The 20,634-nt window shown below is 39.6% G+C and overlaps 1 protein-coding gene across 1 annotated transcript; it reads right to left on the bottom strand.

The window, feature by feature from the left end:
* Positions 1-1,709: 1,709 nt before the first annotated feature.
* Positions 1,710-20,408, bottom strand: SLC30A10 (solute carrier family 30 member 10). The gene is made up of 4 exons (XM_020982249.1): positions 19,511-20,408; positions 18,791-18,871; positions 8,387-8,626; positions 1,710-3,604 (listed from the first exon to the last, which is right to left on the bottom strand). Exons 1-4 carry the CDS (start codon positions 20,133-20,135, stop codon positions 3,117-3,119), a joined length of 1,434 nt encoding a protein of 477 aa, XP_020837908.1. The 5' UTR covers positions 20,136-20,408; the 3' UTR covers positions 1,710-3,116.
* Between the last annotated feature and the right edge of the window lie 226 nt (positions 20,409-20,634).

The raw sequence follows: 20,634 nt of genomic DNA, 5'->3' as shown, positions 1-20,634 counted from the left end.
ATCTACCTCATACAGTTCCTCATTATTGATCCTAGTTCTACAGATTCTCCTAATTCTTGTACCTCCTGATTCATAATATTAACTATACTTGACTAAGTCAAGTCAACAAGCATTAATAAGTACCCACTATGTGCCAGGCACTATGCTAAGGGCTGGATGTAACCCAAGGCATTGAATAATGCTATACTCTCTTACTGCATAACAGTGTGATAATAGCAGCTTGCCTCAAACTAACATACATCAAAGATTCTTGGAGAACTTCTCAAAATTATTTTCTTTTGAAACATAAAATCATTTTCAGGTATTCCCCCAGACAAAAAGAAATATCAAACCAAGGGATATTTTCCTGACTTCAGGAAAATGTTTTGTTGCTGCTGCCAATGACAGCTTTGCAGATGGGAGTGGAGTGGGGAAGAATAGACATTATGGGAAAATACTACTATATATTAAGACAAGGGTACAAAATGGAGAAGGGAAAAGTCTGACAAATTGAGAAAGACAAGTGCAATATTCTTCTACATTAGAAAAAAATTTATGTAATCAGAAATTAAAAAGAATGCATTTCATAGTTGTCCAACTATTTAGCATTCTTGATGGTATTAACCAGTGTGATGCCTAGCACAGTATCCTGTACATAGCAGCCACTTAGTAAATGTTTGTCGAACTGAATTGAAGCAGTACATTAATATTCGATTAATAAACTGTTTACATACTTTTAGCAGTAAGAATGGGAGATATTTTCTTAAACTCTACTTAACTATGTTGAAGATAGGGTTTTTCTCCCACATTTCAAAATAGGCACCTCACAGAATTTTATATGTATGTGTATATATACATATATACACATATATACATATGTATATGTGTGTGTATATATGTATATATATGTATATATATACATATATATATACATATATATATGTATATATATATGTATATATATACTTTTAAAAACTATTTCGGTGCAATCTATTAAAACAGTTTTCACATAAAACTATATACCACCGCAGTGTTGGCAGAATGTTAGAAAAGTTAAATTCTCCTTGAAATTGACAAGAAAAGTCCAATTGTTTCTTTGGTTGCAGGCTTGCCACTCTTATTAATATTTAAAATAGCAGAATGTGTCCAAAATATTAGCACTATAAACTTCACATGGCTTCCCTAGTTTGTGTCCATTTGTGTCATACTCTTACATTTAAAAAAAAGTTCAATTTTGCTATAGAAACTTTCTGAAAAGCTGTAAAGTGCATATTGCCTATCTACTAAGAGGGGAGAAATATTCTTTGGGGGATAAAAACACATGTAGGAAATTTTTCAATTTACCGCTGTCATGGCAGAAGACTTGGATGAGAAAATAGGATATATTTTCAAGAAGTAATAAATGGGCAATTCCATCTTTCATTTGCACCAGTGTAATTTGTTCCTGACTCTAAAACTCACAAAGAGAATAAGAAATAGTCTATATTAAATTGGAAAAGCTATTGCCTTTTCCAACTTTGCATTACAGGAGATTTCTTGTGCATATTAAGAGGACTCAAATCTAAATTGCCTGAAGAAGTTTCATTTCACCTAACCTGTCACCTATCCTGGGAAGCTCCAAGCTCATCCAATTCCTAAAACTCCTTTGAGACACTGTCCTCATCTTTATAGCCCATTAAAATACTGATATTTGAATAATGATTATAAAAATGGTGTGGTCTTCAACAATAACAAATTGGAACCATATTTTAATCTTGTGTCTGTTTCAATTGGATGGGAGGTTCAGAAACAAAAGAAAATTTGAAACCCTTCAGAATATATTCAAAGTCAAAATTAAATAAATCTGCATTTCTCCCTTCTAACTTAAATTTTTCCTATCAAATTGCTAAAAAGGAAAGTTAAATAAATACATGAAAATGCGTGTAATTAAAGGAAAAACAATTACCTGAAATGGGAATGAAACTACAAACTAGTTTATTTATTCGGTAGGAATGAAAAACTAAAATGTTCTATATTATAAAGTCTGGATAATGGCCATCTTCTCCTAGTCAATGACACACAGAACATATGTGATCATCTAAGAAAAGACCTAAAAGAATATTCAGATGAACAATTAGGTCTTAGCCAAAGCAATAAATGGGAGCAGCCCCAAATGGATTGACTGCTGAAAACAAGAAATGTATGCTACCCTAAATATGGGTTTATTTTCCTGCAATGTTATGAGGGGGAAAAAAAATTTACTCAATACTTCTTGACCCTATAGCTGTGGTTGTCTTCATTAAAAAAAAAGCAAGCAAGAATCATTTTTCTCCTCCACCTCTGAAAGCAAACATGTTATCAAAGAAGAAAAAAAGTTTGAATTCAATGATCCTTTCTGATGTTCCTAAGAGTCTTTTCCAGCTTATTGAGTCCCCATTTTTTTCTCTTTCAAAGAGGAACCAAACTGTTGGAGAGATGGAGGGGCAGGGTAGAATACCACTGTGAAATTCATTATAAGGACTCAGAAAAACACAACTATTATGGGTCTTCATATATATACATATATATATACACATATATATATATACACACACACATATATATACACACACACACATATATATATACACACATATATATGTATGTGTGTACACATACATATATATATATATGAAGTACATTATCCATAGACATTATCCATCAGCTCACCTCAGAATGGGCTAGAAGTAGAATTCAGTCAAAAATGACCAAAAGGAGAATGGGGGTAGAGGGAGAAAGTTCAAATCCCAGTCCTGCAAAAAGCATTGAATTTCTAGTCTCCACTTCATGTTGTCTCTATACTTTTTCAATTTACCTCAGGAAATAAATGTTCAAACTAAAATGATTAAAGAGGAGATGCTCAGGTAAACATGTGAATAGTTCAACAATATTCACCTGCATGGGATGGGGGGTTTGGGAGTGGGTGGTAAGGGTTTGTGAATCTTAAAACTGCCAAACATTTTTTTAAAGGACTTAACCCCTTATTTTAACACAGAATTACATTCCTAATTTTGGTCAGTGGTAACAGGTCAGGGAGCCCTTCCCACAAGGATCATCTGAAGCTGACTGGTGGCTAAGCTGCTTCTCTCAATCAGTTGACTTTCAGTGATGAGACCAGATCAAAAATGGGTGCTATTGACAAAGATCAGATCTCCTTGTGTCTGTTTAGCAGCTAGCCCACTGTCACTCAAACAATCTGCTTCAATGACAATTGCAGCTGTGTCATTTTGACTTAAGCCATCACTTCTGTGTATTGCAGTTGGGGGGCAACCATTGGGTTCTGTATAGCCATTGATGTGGGTAAGTGACTGCGGTTCTGGAGGGCAGCAGAGATAATCCTTGCAGGCGCTGGAGATGCAGGGTGAGTTGCAGAGGAGCATCCAGTCCTGCTCCAAGGATTCCCTCTGGTCCATATGTTCTGGCTGGATGGTTACATTGTGGATCCCGGCGCTGTGGAAAATCTCTCGTATTTTGAAATCGGCATCTTTGTAATCTTTGCTCTTTTGACACTTGATGTGGAGAGTGGCAATGTTCTTCCCACTTACAAGTTCCCAGACATGCACTTCATGTACGCTGCTAACTCCAGGCACGCTGGATAGCTTGCCCACTAGAAGAGAGAAGAGCAAATACTATACAGATGACTACCAAAATTAAGAATCTGAGAATTTTATAAAGATAGTAAAAAAGAAGTTACTAACCAAGAGTTCTGACCAACAGAACTAAAATACATATGAGGCCCATTTAAATATTCTTATTTATGTCTTGGTTTAAAATCAGCCCTTACGAGGTAAGACAACTCTTACTACAAGTAAAAAAAAAAGTTAATTATGCTTCAAACAAATATCTCCCCCTCTTATTTCCATAATATTTTAAGGTTTACAAAGCACTTTGTTCTTAATAATTCCCAAAGTGCATTGTATAAGCATTATTGTCCCATTATATAGATGAGGAAACTGAAGCTCAGAGAATTAAGTACTTTGCTCTAGATCACACAGACATTAGGCATTGCAGCTGAAATTTGAATCCAAAGCCAGGTCTCTCTCTTCAGCATTCCTTCCACTGTAGCACACTGTATCAAAAATCAACAAGTTAAGTGCCTACTATCTTCTAGCCATCTGTGTTAGGCGCTAAGGATACAAATACAATTAATAAAATCATCGCTACCCACAGGAAGTTTAAATTCCAATAGGGAGACAAGTACATATATAAGCATATATGGAATAAGCATGAAGAGAATAAGGACAAATAAATATAAAGTATTTAAATGGTTGTTGTCCTTCGCTCTTGAAGAGGACCAAAAGGACATCACTATGCTAGAGTCAAATTACAGTGTGTCCAGCTGTGGCTAATCGGACCAACATGAGCTTGGAATGTTCTGCCACGGCTCTGACACAAACAGTCCGTGTGAACATTTGGGGTGGCTTCTCTAAATCTGCTCATCTTACGTTTCTTTTGAGCTATTTCAATTCTGCTTTGCTCATACAGCATAGTACCTTCTCTGATGCGGGCATGCCATGCTGAGCCGTCCTGTGCCAGTGTCTCCATGTCACACATTCAATTTCAAAGTTCTCAAGACACACCTTGAGAGTGTCCTTGTATTGCTTCTTCTGACCACCATGTGAACATTTGCCCTGTGTGACTTCTCCATAAAGTATTTAAATACAAGATGGTTCAAAGGGGTGGACATTACAGAAAGCCTTCACGTAAGGCAATGCTTGGCCTTTGTTCAAGGTGAACTCCTTCTCTGAACTCCCACAGTACGTGATGACACTAACACCAATTTTTGCATGTCATAATATATTGCCTTATGCTGTTATTTAACTGTTTCTCATGTGCCTTCGGTTTTGTCTAACTAGATTGTAAGCTCCTAAAGGCCAGGCCCTTCATTCACTCAAAAAGCATTTATTAAATGCCTGCTATGTGCCAGTCACTCTGCTAGGTGATAGAATTACAACTGCAAAAAAAAAAAAAAAGAAAGAAAGAAAGAAAAAGAAACCGTCCTTGTCTGCATAGGGTTTACACTCTATTGGAGGGAAACAAGTAAGTACACAGAAAATTCAATGCAAACTATGTACAGTATAGATACAAAGTAATCTCTAGGAAGACATCAGCAACTGGGGAGCTCAGGATAGATTTCCCGTAGAAGGTAGCACTAAGCTTTAAAGGAAACCAGAGATTCGGTGTGGTGGAGGTGGGGTAGGAGTACATTTCAGGCATGGGAGACAACCTGTGCAGAGGCATTGTGGATCATTCCCACAACACTAGGGCATGTTGTACCCATGCACAGTACTCAATAAAACTGCTGTATTTGATTGACTGCTTGTCTGTGAAATAAAATAACCACAGGGCTTTTAGACCTTTACAGCTATAGCTCACAATACGAAGGGGGATGAGTATTGGACAGGGTCAAAAGATGTAGGTCCTTGTCCTAGCTTTGTCACTAGCCAGAAGTTTTAAGGCTCAGTTTTTTAATCCCTGATCTGCCTACCCTAGTTATTGTGAAGATAAAATTAAACAAAGCACTGGGAAGAATTCTGAAAGTTATAAAGTTCTATCCAAATGTAAGCTATTATGGTTATTTCAATAATCTTTCTAAAGGGATGACACTGAAAAGTGTCGCTTATTTAAATTCTTGAGGTAAGCCATACAATTTAGTAAAGTGCTATATAGATTACAAAGGCAGTGCCTACATCCAGGGCAAAGGTCTATCATGGAAAGTTAATCAGTCAGTAAAAATGTATTAAGTGTCTACTGTGTTTCAGGCGCTGTGGTAAGAGGAAGGAATACAGATGAAGGTTTCCTCAAGGACCTCATAGCAACATGCAAACATCAGTGTACAAACAAGCCACATGCAGGAAAAAATGGAAATAAGCAACAGAAATCAAGTACTAGAATTAAGAGGGATTAGGAAAAGCTTCTTGTAGAAGGTGGGGTTTTAGCTGAGACTTGAAGGGAACCTAGAAAGCCAGGAGGTGGAGATGAGGACAAAGAGAATTTGAGGCATGGGGGAAAGCCAGTGAAAATGCTCACTTTGGAGATGGAGGGTCCTCATACCTCCCTGTTAGCATCTGAGCTAACCAGAAAGCAGACTAACCTTTATAAGCTCAGAGTCCCATAGTGGGACTCACTGTCCCATTGGCTGGGCTACCAGTCGAATATTATAGTTATTAATACTATCTCCATCTTTCCTATGGGTCATATTTCATTACTTTTTCTTTTTTCTTTTTCTTTCTCCTTTTTTTTTTTTTTGCTTTTTAGTGAGGCAATCAGGGTTAAGTGACCTGCCCAAGGTCACACAGCTAGTGTCAAGTGTCTGTGGCCACATTGAACTCAAGTCCTCCTGACTCCAGGGCCAGTGCTCTATCTACTGCAGCACCTAACTGCCTCTACATTTCATTTCTTAAATATATTTTGTATACACATATGTGCACATGTTGTCTCCCCAATAGAATGTAAGCTGTTTGAGGGAAGAAACTGTTTAATTTGTATTTTTATATCCCTACTGCCTAGCATAGTGCCTGACACATAATAGGAGAATGGGGAAGGAAAGGGAATAAGCCTTTATATAATGCCTACTATGTGTCAGGCACTGTACTAAACATTTTTTACAAATATCTCATTAACAACCCTACTGACAGGCACTATTATTATCCCTATTTTACAATTGAGGAAACTGAGGCAAACAAAAGTTAAGTGACTTGCCCAGGATCACACAGCTAGTACTAGTATCAGAGGCCAGATTTGGACTCAGGTCTTTCTGATTCCAGACCTGACACTTTATCCACTGTGCCACCTACGGCTTGATAATGTTGGTTAGTTGACTAGCTCAACATAGATACTGCGTTGGTCAATGCAGCAATGATAAATCTGCACAAGCCAAGAAAACAGTATACATAATGACTACAACAATGTAAAGCAAAAGAATAACCACAAAACAATCAATAGTGAATGCTGAAAAATCATAAACAAGCCTAGTTCCAAAGAAGATACAAGAAGACATTCCCATCCCACACAAGTGCAAAGGTACAAGGTCCACAACTGGGGTACACCATAGATGTGCAGATTGTTTTAATGTATTGATCAGTTTTGCTTACTTTTTCCTTTCCTTTTTGTTCTTAAAGATATTATTTTTTCATATGGGATAGCTCTCTGGGAGAAAGAAGATGAGAGATACTGGGGAAAATTTTGGTGATATAAAAAAAGATAAAACTAAAAAATTTTATTTAAAGAAACTCTGTACTGTATAGAATATATTCCATTTTCTTATCTTATGGAAGTTATAGTCTGAATAATGGCATAATTACTTTCCCTTGCCAACATCTGGATATTTGCACACAGCCATTTCATTAACATTAAATATATATGTACACATATATATATATGCATATGTATGCTTATATCTTGAACTCAGATTTACACAACCTATACCAAGTCAGAACTTAAACCTATGGGTTAAGTCCTTAACCTAAGGCTAAGCAAATAAATACAGTTCAATCCAAAAAGAGCTCAGGAATGATCTGAATTTTAATCCAGCTATTTTTACGTGCTATAACAGACAGGGTGACTTTGCCATACATGAAAATTCAACTAGCAAGCATGTAGTACCTAGAGCATAAATGCTTTTTTTACTAGGAGCAGCAAAAGAGCAAAGGTTTTGATTTTTAAAAATGGCATGGCAAATTAAAAGAAATCATTTGATCTATCTCGTAAAGGTGAATAGTCCAAGTGTTGACTCTTGGAGTTCTACATTCTCAAAATTCATAGAAATACAGAACAGAAAGGAAGCTTAAATTTTTACATGGGGGTCACACAGCTAGAATGCAAACACACGATTGAGTTTCTACAACCCTAGAGCACTGAGGAGTTCCAAATACATCAGTAAAAAAATTCTCCAGAAATAACATATATATATTACTATTTGTGTCATTAAGATTAAGAAAGTATGGCATAGTGGATAGAGAGCTGCCCTTAGAGTCAGGAAGGCCTGAGTTCATGTTCTATCTCACAATGGCTATATGACCCTCGGCAAGTTATTTAACAATGATAGGATCTAGGCAACTAAGACTATACATTAGTGAAAAGATGCTAACCTGCATGGTATTAGGAACTTTCTCATCTGAGATATCAATGAAATTGTAGGTCCAGCATACGTCTATTTTTATCATTAAAATTACATTTATAAAGGCACCACAGATTAAAACTAAACTCAACTTACCCAATTCTCAAGGGCAGCTAGGTGGCACAGTGGATACAGTGCTGGCCCTGAAGTCAGAAGGACGTGAGTTCAAATCCAGCCTCAGACCAAACACTTGACACATACTAGCTGTGTGACCTTGGGCAAGTCACTTAACTCTGATTGCCTCATAACACCAACAAAAAAAAAACTTACCCAGTTCTTCCAAATTGATGCCTTTGGGAACCATCTGTAGCAAAATGGCTGCTGTCTCCTTGATGAGTGGAAAGGCAGATGACAAAATGATGATGACCATGATAACAGTGAGGCTTGGGTCAATGTAGCACTCCCAGTTACATGGAACATTGTCCTCCAGAGGAAGCACATAGAATATGATAGCAGCAATCACCACAACCACGGATCCCAGTGCATCTCCCATTACATGCAAAAGAACACCTATCAGAAAAAAACATGTGAAAATCACAAAGGTCATTGCAAGCCTATCAAGAATTCTAGATAAGCCCATAAAGATTTTTGTACACATTACTTTGTGAGAAAAGTGTGATGATTCAGAAAGACATGCAAATAAAGTGCCACCATTCTTCAGAGAGTTATCAAGTGAACAAGCTTTTATTCTCTGAGAATACAAAGAAAAGCAAAAATAACTCCTGCCTTCACAGAGCATACAGTCTAATAGGGGAGACAACACGCAAATAATTATGTATAAACAAGCTATATACAGGATAAATTGAAAGCAATCAATGACAATAGAGGAAGGCACCAGAATTAAGGGGGAATCGGGAAAGGTTTCCTGTGGGATTTTAGCTGGAACATGAAGGAAGCCAGAGAAGTCAGAAGGCAGAGAAGAGGAAAGAAAACTCCATGTATGGGGGCCAATTAATGAAAATGCCTGGAGTCAAATGATGGCATGCCTTGCACGAAGAGCAGTAAGGAAGCCAGTGTTAAAGGAAGGAAAGAAATAAAGAAGAAATAACCAAGCAACCAGCCTAGAACTCCAGAAATTTGGAGAAGGGAAGGGTGGTCAGGAAGGAGGCTAGCTAGCTGATAAACCCAGAGGAAGCATGAAATCTCTATATCATCACGCCATCCTGTCTTCTCAAACCACTTTGTGTAGGATCCATTATAAGTAACCTAAGTAGACAAGTGATAGGATCTTTATGATTATTATCATGAAGATGTGTATTTTAGATTGGCCTTAAACTTTTTTTAGAAGAAGGGTAATGAGGATACTCTTACTAGCTGTGTGACCCTGGGCAAGTCACTTAAGTCTGTTTGCCTCAGTTTCCTCACCTGTAAAATGAGCTGGAGAAGGGAATGACAAATCACTTCAGTATCTTTGCAAAGAAAACTCCAAATGAAGTCACAAAGAGTTGGGCACAACTGAAAACAACTAAATAACAATGGGGGGTAATGTAAAAAGGGAAGAGGTTATTTTCATTCCCCTTTTCTCCAACCAAGCTTCATTTTTCCCTTCCATGTATGCATCTGCCTACAATTTATCCAGATAATTATATTCGAAAACATGTAGATTAAAATATCCTCAAAAGCAAGGATCCCACCATAGCTTTGTGCTTAACATAAGGCAAGCTATTTGTTGTTCAATAAATGAAGAGGTACTGAAGTTAACAGTAATACTTTTAAGTGCCCTTTAAGGAAGGGAATACTAGGCACAGGAAGACATGTACACTAGATTTTAGGAAAACAGACTTCAAAAAGTATAAAGAAAATATGTTTATACTGATCTTGTAGCAAAATTCTCTTTTTCCTTGTCTTTTCCCTCCCCTCTCTATTTTTGCTCTCTCTCTCTCTCTCTCTCTCTCTCTCTCTCTCTCTCTCTCTCTCTCTCTCTCTCTCTCTCTGTATCACACGCACGCACACATGCACGCACATGCGTGCGCATTTCTCCCCCCCCATCTCCTTTTTAGGGCATTATCAGTGATCCTGGTAAAAGAGACACTTTACAGAAAAGAACACATTATTGACCTCATTGGAAGTCTCTGAGCAAGGAAACAGGATGGCCATTTATCAGTTATGATATAGATGGGATGCTTGTTCAGATAAGGATTAGTCTTGATCAGAGGTGGGGAATCTTTGGCTTTGAGGCCATATGTGGCCCTCTAGGTCCTTGGGCGCAGCCTTTTGACTGAGTCCAAGTTTTCCAGAACAAATCCTTTTATTAAGGGGATTTGTTCTGTGACGTTTGGATTCAATCAAAGGGCCACACTTGAGGACCTAGAGGGCCACATGTAGCCTTGAGGCTGCAGGTTCCTCACCCCTGGTCTAGATGGCCTCTGAAGTCCCATCCAATCCCCAGGTTTTATAATTATAGAAACATTTGCTAAAGGCATAAATTATGCTACACAAAACCAACAGCTTTATGCAAAGAAGGGCAAAAACCTATTTGTTCAAAAGAGACAAAAATGTGAATCACTGGGTGTTCATTGGGTGAAAACTTTTCAGAAAGATAGCAGATGGTTATCTCTGTGTGTTTTGTGTAAGAAACAATAATACCTCTAAATGAACAGTGAGCCTAAAGTCAAGCATGAATTAAATGTCTCTGCTACTAGAAGGTAGAAAAAGCCCTAGATCTAGAATCAGAATACTTTGGTTCAAACTCTTATTTTTCTATTTACTATCTTTGTATTCTTGGGAAAAGTCACTTAATTAGCCCCAGTTACTTCACCTGTAAAGTAGGGGGGCTGGATCTGACGACCTCCTAGGTCCCTTCCAGCCCTAAATCTCTTATCTGAGTCCATATTTGTCGGTCTCCTACAGTTCACATTGTAGAATTATAAATGATCCAACTGTTTGGTTATTAAAACTTTCTCATAATTGATCTCACTTTCCCACTTTCCTGGTGCTTTATTGATGCAAATAATAAATTATTTCTTATGGGCAGCAAATCCAGAATCTTCCCAACATTCGGGTAAGGTCAGGTGCAAACACACAAAAGTAGCTTTCTGTTGTACTACATGGAGATGATTGATAAGCTCTCTCTACAACTTCAAGAGTAAAAATAACCCCAGCTCTTTCTTGGGGGATGAGGGCAAAGGCTTAAATACACTGACATCAGGAGGTAACATACTCAAAATTCAGAAGAATACTCTCACCTTTTTAGTACTGACTTATTTTTGCTTCTGAAAGAGCTTGGTAGCTTACCAGTCCCTAAATCAAGTCCAAAAAGATAGCATCCAGAATATCTCAACTCAAAAATCATCCACAATATCTCACAACATCAAAAAAAAAAAAAAACCAACCCTAGGGGCAGCTAGGTGATGCAGTGGATAGAGTACCGGCCCTAAAATCAGGAGTACCTGAGTTCAAATTCGGCCTCAGACCATACACTTGTCACTTACTAGCTGTGTGACCCTGGGCAAGTCACTTTACTCCAATTACCTAAAAAAAAAAACTGAAGACCTACTCTTTGATGCTCCCTCCATAAGACAAGCCAAAGTAATTCCATAAGTTCCACTTGTAATAAATATACATAGCCAAGCAAAAAGGAGAGAAAAATTAATTTTTCAAAATAAGTGTGTATGGGTGGAAGGTTGGGGAGGGGGCTAGAATACTACAGATGTAAAATATTGCCTGCTCTTGCAGATAAGGTCACTGTAATATTAGCTTCATTTAACTATTTAATTTTGTTTCAAGAAAACTATTTCAAAGTGGGAGCAATCTGTAAATGTAATATTTTTAAAAAATCAAAAAAACTTTTATTTAAAAAAAAACATACACTTTGTGCTGAATCACCATCTCCTTGTATTCATTTGACACCCTTCATGCTACCTTTTTTTTTTTTTTTGGTGAGGCAATTAGGGTTAAGTGACTTGCCCAGAGTCACACAGCTAGTGTTATGTGTCTGAGGCTGGATTTGAACTCAGGTCATCCTGATCCCAGAGCTGGTGCTCTATCCCCTATCTGCACCCCGCTTCATGCTATTTTAACCATTTTTGTATTTTTTTCCTAAGTGTTTCCTAAATGTTGGCATTCTTCTTTCGATTAGATCGCAAGCCACTTGAGAGCAGGGACAATATCTTGTAATTATTTTATCTTTCTAATCACAGTGCTCATCACAGTGTTAAACATGTAGATGTCCAATAAATATTTTTTGTTTGATTTGTATCAAAACCCCTCCGATGTGAACTACTCTTGTCTCTGCATCATAAGGATAGAGATCAAATGTGAAATCCAAAGATTCAAGTCCAAACCTTAGCTCTGACACTTACTACCTGTGTGACCTTTGGCATGTCAATTAATCTCTCTCAGCCTCATTTTCCTTATCAGGAAAATGAGGTGGTTGGACTATATGATCTTAAAAGTCCTTTCTATCTCTACAACCTATAAAAGTTCCATATTCAGGCTTTATGTAAAACTACTGAGATATCCCTCCATTTCCCCTAAGAATCATTCAGGGCATAGAGCCTTAGAGCTCAAGAGGATCTTCAAATCATAGAATTTCAGAGATGGAAGGGACCTCAGAGGCCATGAAGTCCAACCTATACCCAGTAAAGAGTCCCTTCGCAACATGCCTGACAGGAAATTGGCCATTCCAAACTCTTATTTTTACAAATAAGGAAACTGAGGTTGAGGGAAAGAATGTGATTTTCAAAGGGTCACAGAATTTTAGACTAGTAAGGGGCTTTCACAGCCACCTAGTCCAACCCACACCTGAAGAAGAACCCCCACTACAAGACACCCCAACAAATGGTCCTCCGGCCTCCTCTTTAACACTTCCTATGGGGAGAAATCTACTACCACTAAGGCCGAGTCCATTTACAGTTACCTATCTTTTATTGACTTAAAACCTAAATTTGACTCTCTGTAACTTCTTCCTCCGACTGCTTTTTTTCCAACCATTTAATTTTTTAAACTAAACTCACCAAGCCCTTCCTATGTCTGAAATACTACTATGCTGTACTGTTTGACCCATATACAGCTGGGAGGTTTTATGTCTATAGCAACAAAGTGAAGGACAACTTGTTTTATAGAGGGCTAGTTGTTAGAGTTCAAAACAAGTTCACCATTTGGAAGATGACTTAAGTCACACGGTTAGTCACAATGCTGCTAAATATTCCAAAGACAGAATCTCCAGAATTCTTTTTATTATTCTCATTGCTAGCAATGAAAAAAAAAAAAAGGAAACCATATAAACACGAATCATGAATTAGCATCAAGTAACACTCCTGGACTTTGAAATCATCTCTGCTCTGATTAGTTTATCTAGAACTTGGGAGAGTCATACATATTATTGAATTTGTTGATAAATTAGAAGAGCCTTTTAAGTTAGCATGTCATATCTACCACTTTGTGGATTTTTATGAAGTTAAGAAGTACTTTGGAGCTAAAATAAAACAAGGAGGAAAAGACACATTAAGAAGAAGTGTAAGTGATTTTCCAAAAGACTTGAAACATGTTTAAGTTCCATCTGGTTACAGACTAGAAGATGGAAAATATTATCTTCAGATAAAAATGCTTATTATCTTCTTTTTCAGACTCAATCTTCCTACCTCTTATCCTGCCTGACCCTACAAGTTAAATAACAGAATAGTACGGTATAAAAGTGCTGGATTTGGAGTCAAAGGACCTGGGTTCAAATCCCAACTCTGCTACTTGCCACCTGTGTGATATTTATTAAGTTATTTAACATCTCTGGCCCTGTTTTCTCATCTTCAAATTGAGAGGTTTAAAGAAGGTAGATTCATAAAGTCTCTTCCAACTCTAAAACTACGATCCAATGAACCATGACATAGGGTCCTGTTACCAGTCTTGGGATTTCAATTTCCCTGTAGACTCAAGTTAGAGAAGAAAATGGAGTCAGAGAGATGTGGGATTTGCTCCAACATAATCTCTGATAGAGTGAAAATGGAGAGGAAAACAACTTTTTATAAACAGAATGCTCTGTGAGACACTTCCCCAGTTCTGGGGTCAACAGAATGCTCTGTGAGACACTTCCCCAGTTCTGGGGTCACAATGTTGTCTTTTAAAACAGCTGCTTACATGATGAAAACTTAACAATGCTTCAGACTGTGTGCAGTGTAGGAAAAGAGTTGGGGGGATGGAGGGTAGGTATCTCAGGGCATGAGCCTACAACCTACAGTGAACTCTTATGGAAATGGCATCAGATTGGATTCTGGTTCTAGCTCTGACACCTACCTCGCTGTGCAACCTTTGGGAAGTCACTCGACCTCTACAGGCCTGAGTTTCCTCCTCTGGAAAACGAGGGGGCCAAACTAGGTCATCTCTAAGGCTCCTTTCAAATCTGATGTTTCCATGCGGTTCTAAGCTCATCCTTTCACATGGCCGTAAGACAGGCTGAAGAGATGCTCCCAGCAATAGTATTGGCAAGGCTCAACAACAGTAGCCGTGCTCTTTAATTCAGCGTGTGGGTCTGCAGGGCACTGACAAGACAGGACAAAGGCTTGCACTGCTCAGTCCTACCGACAAGTGATCATAAGCACTTCCACATCCATATTTTCAAGTAATCACTTAACTGGATTTTTGGCTAAATATATTATCAAGATCTCTTAAGTTTCCCTGTATTTTTTGCTTTACTGCCTTTATTCAATTCAACAGACATTGCTTAAACACTTATTTATTGATTCTTATTATATTCTCCAGAATATTGGATTTCAAATCAGGAAGACTTCAGTTTGAATCCTGCCTCAAACTCTTACTGGCTGTGTGACCCTGGGCAAGTCACTTAAACTCTATCTCAATTTTCTCAGCTGTATAATGGGGATAATAATAGTACCCCACCTTCCAGGGTTGCTATAATGATATAAAATGTATAAAGTGTTTTATAATTTTTGTTTTGTTTTGTTTTTGTTATTTGGTTAGGCAACGGAGTTAAGTGACTTGCCCAGGGTCACACAGTTAGTAAGTGTTATGTGTCTGAGGCTGGATCCAGGGCCAGTGCTCTAAAGTGTTTTATAACTTTTAAAACACTATATACATGCTAGCTACTATTATGTGTAAAAGAACTATGTCAACTGACAGGCACTCAATAAATATTTATTAAGCTCTAGGCACTGTGATAAGTGCTGGGGATTCCCAAGACATGATCCCTGCCCTCAAGGAGCTCAGATTCTAATGAGGGAGACAACATGAACGCAACTGTGTATATAAAAGACACGTTCAGGGCGAATGGAAGATAGTTTCACAGAGGAGGAGAGCTTGGAAAGGCCTCCTGCAGACAGTGGGATTTGAGATGAGTCTTAGAGCTAAGAAAGTCACCAAGCGGAGGTTAGGAGGGAGAGAATTGCTTGTTTGGAGGATAGAAAGTGAAAATGTCTGGAGTCAGGAGATCGAGGAACAGAAAGAAAGAAGGCCAGTAATAGGCTGGCTGTGTGTAAGTGAGGCATCCAGACCCATGATTTCACTGATGCAAGGAACTCCCACTGAGAAAACTCCCTCATCCAGGGTAGATCTACAATTGTTTTATATCCTAAAGTCTTCGTGTTAACTGGGGTATTGAGAGGTTAAATGACTTGCTCAGAGACACACAGTGTCAGGGATGGGATTTGAACCCAATTCTATCTGACTCTGAGGCCAGCTCTCTATCCAATATACCATACTACTTCTTACTAGGAATTTGCTGTTCAGTCACTTTCAGTCATGCCTGACTCTTCATGACCTTGTCTGGGGTTTTCTTGGCAAAGATAACTGAAGTGGTGTGCCATTTTCTTTTCCAGTTCATTTTACAGATGAGGAAACTGAGGCAAACAGGGTCCATTACTTGCTGAGGGTCACATAGCTACTAAGTGTCTGAGGCCAGACTTGAACTCAGGAAGATGAGGCCCAGCGTTCTATCCACTGCACCACCTAGGCCTAGTATAACTAGGAATACAGAAATAAAAATGAAGCCTTGCCACTCATCAAGTTTCTTGTATCCTCCTGGAATTTTGTTAAGTGTACCATTATCACCTTCATGCTCCTCTCTCCCCACCTGTAATTTTAAGGATTACAATGGCTCTCCTACTGATTTCATGAGTTTTATCTTGGGAATAAAATGAAGTCACTGAAAGAAAATAACCATAAATGTTTAAGTATTGTGTTCCTGGACTCCACTTAAAGATACTTTAAATAAATGCAAATCTAAACAGATTTAGTTTTAAAAGATTAAAAGACCCTGCATCAAGAAAGAAAAGTCAAAACTTCAGATGGTTTGGAAAACACAGGGGTAAAAGATTTTTTTAAAATTTCATTTATTTAGTTTTGGTGAGGCAATCAAGGTTGGGGGAGGGGATAGTTCACCACAAGCCTCCTACTAATCGTGAATTCCTAATCACAGCAAATACGTGATTTTGTGTGTGTGTGTGTGGCAATTGGGGTTAAGTGACTTGCCCAGAGTCACACAGCTAATAAGAGTGTGAGGCTGGATTTGAACTTAGGTCCTCCTGACTCCAGAGCTGGTGCACTATCCACTGTGCCACCAAAATATGTGATTTTTTTAAAAAATCACATTTTGGATTGGAACTTGGTTTCCAGAGACTCTCTGTTCACATGTTATATGCCTCCAGTATCTAGATCAAATGAGAAAATTGTGTGTGTGTGGTTGTGGGAGCATGTTAGCTCCATGAGGATAAGGAATATCTTTTGTCTTTGTATTCCCACGATCTAGAACCTTACATACAGTAGGCACTTAAATAATTGTTGGATAGGGAAAAATAATTGGGTAAATTATCAGTGCTACAAACTGTATGCATTATGGGGAAAGAGTTGGGGGACAGTTTCCCTTCACAGTAGCTCATTAAGATTTTACACTAAGGCAGCTAGGTGGTGTAGTAGATAGAGCACCGGCCCTTGAGTCAGGAGGACCTCAGTTCAAATCCTGCCTCAGATACTTGATACTTACTAGCTGTGTGACCTTGGGCAAGTCACTTAACCTTGATTGCCTCACCAAAACTAAATAAATGAAATTTTTAAAAACTCTTTTACTCCTGTGTTTTCCAAACCATCTGAAGTTTTGACTTTTCTTTCTTGATGCAGGGTCTCCCTACCTTGTCCAGTTTGGAAGTGCAGCAGCCACTCACGGGCCCAGTACTGATCAGCACAGAAACTTTGACCTGATCCATTTCTAATTTGAACTGCTTCACCACTCCCTAGGCTGCCTTGTGCTCCTCCCCCTCAAAAAAAAAAATCTAGGGGAGGGGCAGCTAGGTGGCGCAGTGGAGCACTGGCCCTGAAGTCAGGAGGACCTGAGTTCAAATGCAGCCTCAGACCAAACACTTGACACTTACTAGCTGTGTGACCTTGGGCAAGTCACTTAACCCCAATTGCCTAAAAACACACACAAAAAAAGAAAAACACAAAAAAAAAATCCTGGGGGCTCACCATATTGGTACTGTGCTTAGTGTGGGCACCTGATCAGTTTGAGTCCTACTGAAGCTCAGAGCACAAATGATCCACCAACCTCAGCCACCCCAGTAAATGGACTACATGTATGCATCCAGCCTAAAGTTGAATCTAACCAAAGCCAAGGATAGATTTTTGTCTTTTGGGACCTAGTCCTTAGAAGCAGGCTCTAATGCTGCTAAAGGCAGGCTGTAGGCAAAATTGTACCCACATGAGAAGTACCCAGAACAGAGGTTCTCAACTTCTGGTGGGGTGTCATTTTTGGCAGTCTCATGAAGTCTACTGACCTGTTCTCAGATGTTTTTAAATGCAAAAAAAAAAATACAAAAAGAAAGTGATTATATTGAAATAAATTTATCAAGATGTTTTTCTTTCAAAATATCAAGTTTATGGGCCCCAAGTTTAAAACCTCTGCCTAGACCAGTCTTGACTGTAGGGTCATAAGCTCAGACGAGAGAACATATCAAGATGATGAAGACATCAAACCATTCTCCCTCAACCTTCACTGGGACCTACAGGGTTGGACTTGAAAGAAATTTCATGGGAAGAGAATTTGGATTCCAGTGCCTCAGGGGTCTGGAATAACCCACTCTAGAAAAACCTGCCTTGGAAACTACCCTGGGTAGGGGTCTGTCTCATTCACTCCAAAGGATGAACCTAGAAGTGGCCGTTTGGTGAAAATATTAGCCTCCAATACATCATAGATTTAGAGTTAGAAGGGACCTAAAGGTTATCTAGTCCAACCCCCCCCACACACACACCCCTTAGAGATGAGAAATCAGAGGCACAAAACGATTGAGTGACTTGCACAAGATCAACACAGGTAGTGACAGTCAGAATTAGAACCCAGGCCCTCTGACTCTAAATCCAGTAGTCTTGCCATTAAACCACAATGCTTCTATGATTCTACCAAAAATAAACTATAGTATAGGATTAGGGAAAATTGGGAGGGAGCAGAAAAATAAGAACAGTAATATTTAGCAAATGCGTTCATCTATGTGATATCATCAGTATCACTCTAACATAGACCAGTATAAGTCATTAACAACCAGCCTCTCCCTCTAGAAATTCAATAAGTAAGAAACTAAGGGCTGGCCTTGTGAATACAATTTGAATACTTTCACACAAACTTCTCCCCTCTTGAAAACCCAATGCAAGTGAAGAACAATGGTGTAAGTACGTATTGCCAAAAAGACTCTTTTGGGTGTTTTTTTTTTTCTTCATAAGGATCTTAAGATAACATACCTCTGATATTCAGGGCTTCAGACTTTTTCTGTTTTTTCCTAGTTTCCTCTTGAGGCTCATTCTGGGTGTTCAGGGAATCACCTGCATTCAAAGAAGAAACCTTGTGTTGTGTATAATTCTACAAACAAAAAGAACCAAGGGACTCAAAAACAATTTTTAAACCCTTGTCAGATTAGCAAGGTCCCCTTTATCCTCCACTCCCAGATGCACCCACGTAGGCACAAAAAGCCTCCCTCCACTACAAACAGAACAGTGTTTTGGCCTTGAAATAAACCTTGTGATCAGCAGTGGACTTTGTTCACTCTTCCACTCAAGTTAAAACCAATTCAAAGGAAACATTGGCCATAAAAAAGCCCCCCTCCTCTCCTGGCCCCCAAGACTTGAGGAAGGAGGGAAGAAAAGATCATTCTTATAAATTAAATGAAAACAAAATAGAATGCTATTGTGTCAAATTTTGACTCTGTGTGTGTGTGACAGAGAGAGAGAGAGAGAGAGAGAGAGAGAGAGAGAGAGAGAGAGAGAGAGAGAGAGAGAGAGAGAGAATAAAAGCAATGACCAAAATGTGAAATCAAGCAAGACTGACCTGAGGGCAGTAAAATGATACAGAAGAACCAAGAAATGAATGGGTGACCAGTAGAGGGGTGAGTAAGGAAAAGGGAAGGGCTGAATGGAAAGAAGAAAAGAAAGGTAAAATATCCAGAGGATGCAACTGAAAGGCACCTGCTTCACTGGGCTGCAGAGCAGCCGCTTTCTCCTCCTTCGTAGGGCTGGAGACCACTCTGAGAGTTAGGTCCGGATCCGAACCCGGTACTACAGAGGGTGGTGCAGAAGGTGGCGGCTGCTGCGCGCTGACTGCGTCCAGAGGGGCAGAAGGCTCTCTTTTGCCGATACTCAGACGTCGTCGGCGGCGGCCACAGCAAGTGAACCAGGAGGCACAATCCTGGAAGATTAGCAAGCCCACCACGTTGACTGCCAGCCCCAGGACACCTACGATGAGCACTAGCTTTGGATCATCAATATGCTCTGGCTGGGCCAGGCGCAGGATGGCCTCTACGAAGATGGTGAAGCAAAGGGCGGTGAGGAAGACTGCGTTGCTCAATGCCCCCACCACCTCCGCTCGCCCGTAGCCATAAGTGGCCTGGGCGCCTCGAGTGTGGCGGCGAGCGATGTACCCGGAGCTTATTCCCACGCATAGCGAGATCAGATCAGACAGCATATTGAAAGAGTCGGAGATCAGGGCGATGGAATTGCCCAGGTAGCCGGACACCAGCTCGGCCACGAAGAAGCTAAACGTGAGCACCAGCATGAAGATCAACCTGCAAGTCTTGCCTGAGTAGCGCCCCATCTCCCCTGAAGCCCTGGAGCGGGAAGGATGATCTCTGACTTTCTAGCAGCAGCTGGGCTCAATCGTGTTCACCATGCCTGCCCGCCGCGGCTGGGGATTCCCTGCAGCGCACAGCGCACAGCGCAGCACCGCCTTTTGTAGAGGGGCGCACTGAGGTGCACCGCCCGGGGTGGCGAGTGGGGCTCGCAGAAGGGCCTCTGCAACAAGTGTGACCGAAGACCTTGACAGACTCTGTAACAGCCTTGGATACCCAGCTCTCTGGCTTTCAGAAGTCAGCCCTGCCCTTTGGCTTTTTTATAAGGCAGAGAAGAGCGCCCCTAGCCTCCAAACCGGCAGAGTTTAAGGAGTGGCAGCAGCGGCTGCTGCAATCAGAACACCTTCTCCCACTACCCTTTCGCCCTTTTACCGTGACAGTGATGAGGAAACTGAAGCTCAGAGTGGTTATGCCTAATTATACCTGGCCCATGATCTGAATAACTAGTGTTAGAGGCAGGACATG

This window comes from Phascolarctos cinereus, unplaced genomic scaffold (genome assembly GCF_003287225.1).
Source record: "Phascolarctos cinereus isolate Bilbo 61053 unplaced genomic scaffold, phaCin_HiC Scaffold_5;HRSCAF=322, whole genome shotgun sequence".
Lineage (NCBI taxonomy): Eukaryota > Metazoa > Chordata > Mammalia > Diprotodontia > Phascolarctidae > Phascolarctos > Phascolarctos cinereus.
The sequence above is the reverse complement of the archived record's forward strand: the minus strand, read 5'-3'. Positions and strand labels throughout refer to the sequence as shown.

Bases quoted from the DNA above. Each gene is read 5' to 3' on its own strand.
- SLC30A10 (XM_020982249.1), bottom strand. From the start codon at position 20,135: ATGGGGCGCTACTCAGGCAAGACTTGCAGGTTGATCTTCATGCTGGTG. The intron at 8,627-18,790 runs GTATGTTATCTT...TTTTTCTGATAG, and splicing joins TGAAGCCCTGAATATCAGAG to GTGTTCTTTTGCATGTAATG. The intron at 3,605-8,386 runs GTAAGTTTTTTT...TCTCTCTTCTAG, and splicing joins CATCAATTTGGAAGAACTGG to TGGGCAAGCTATCCAGCGTG.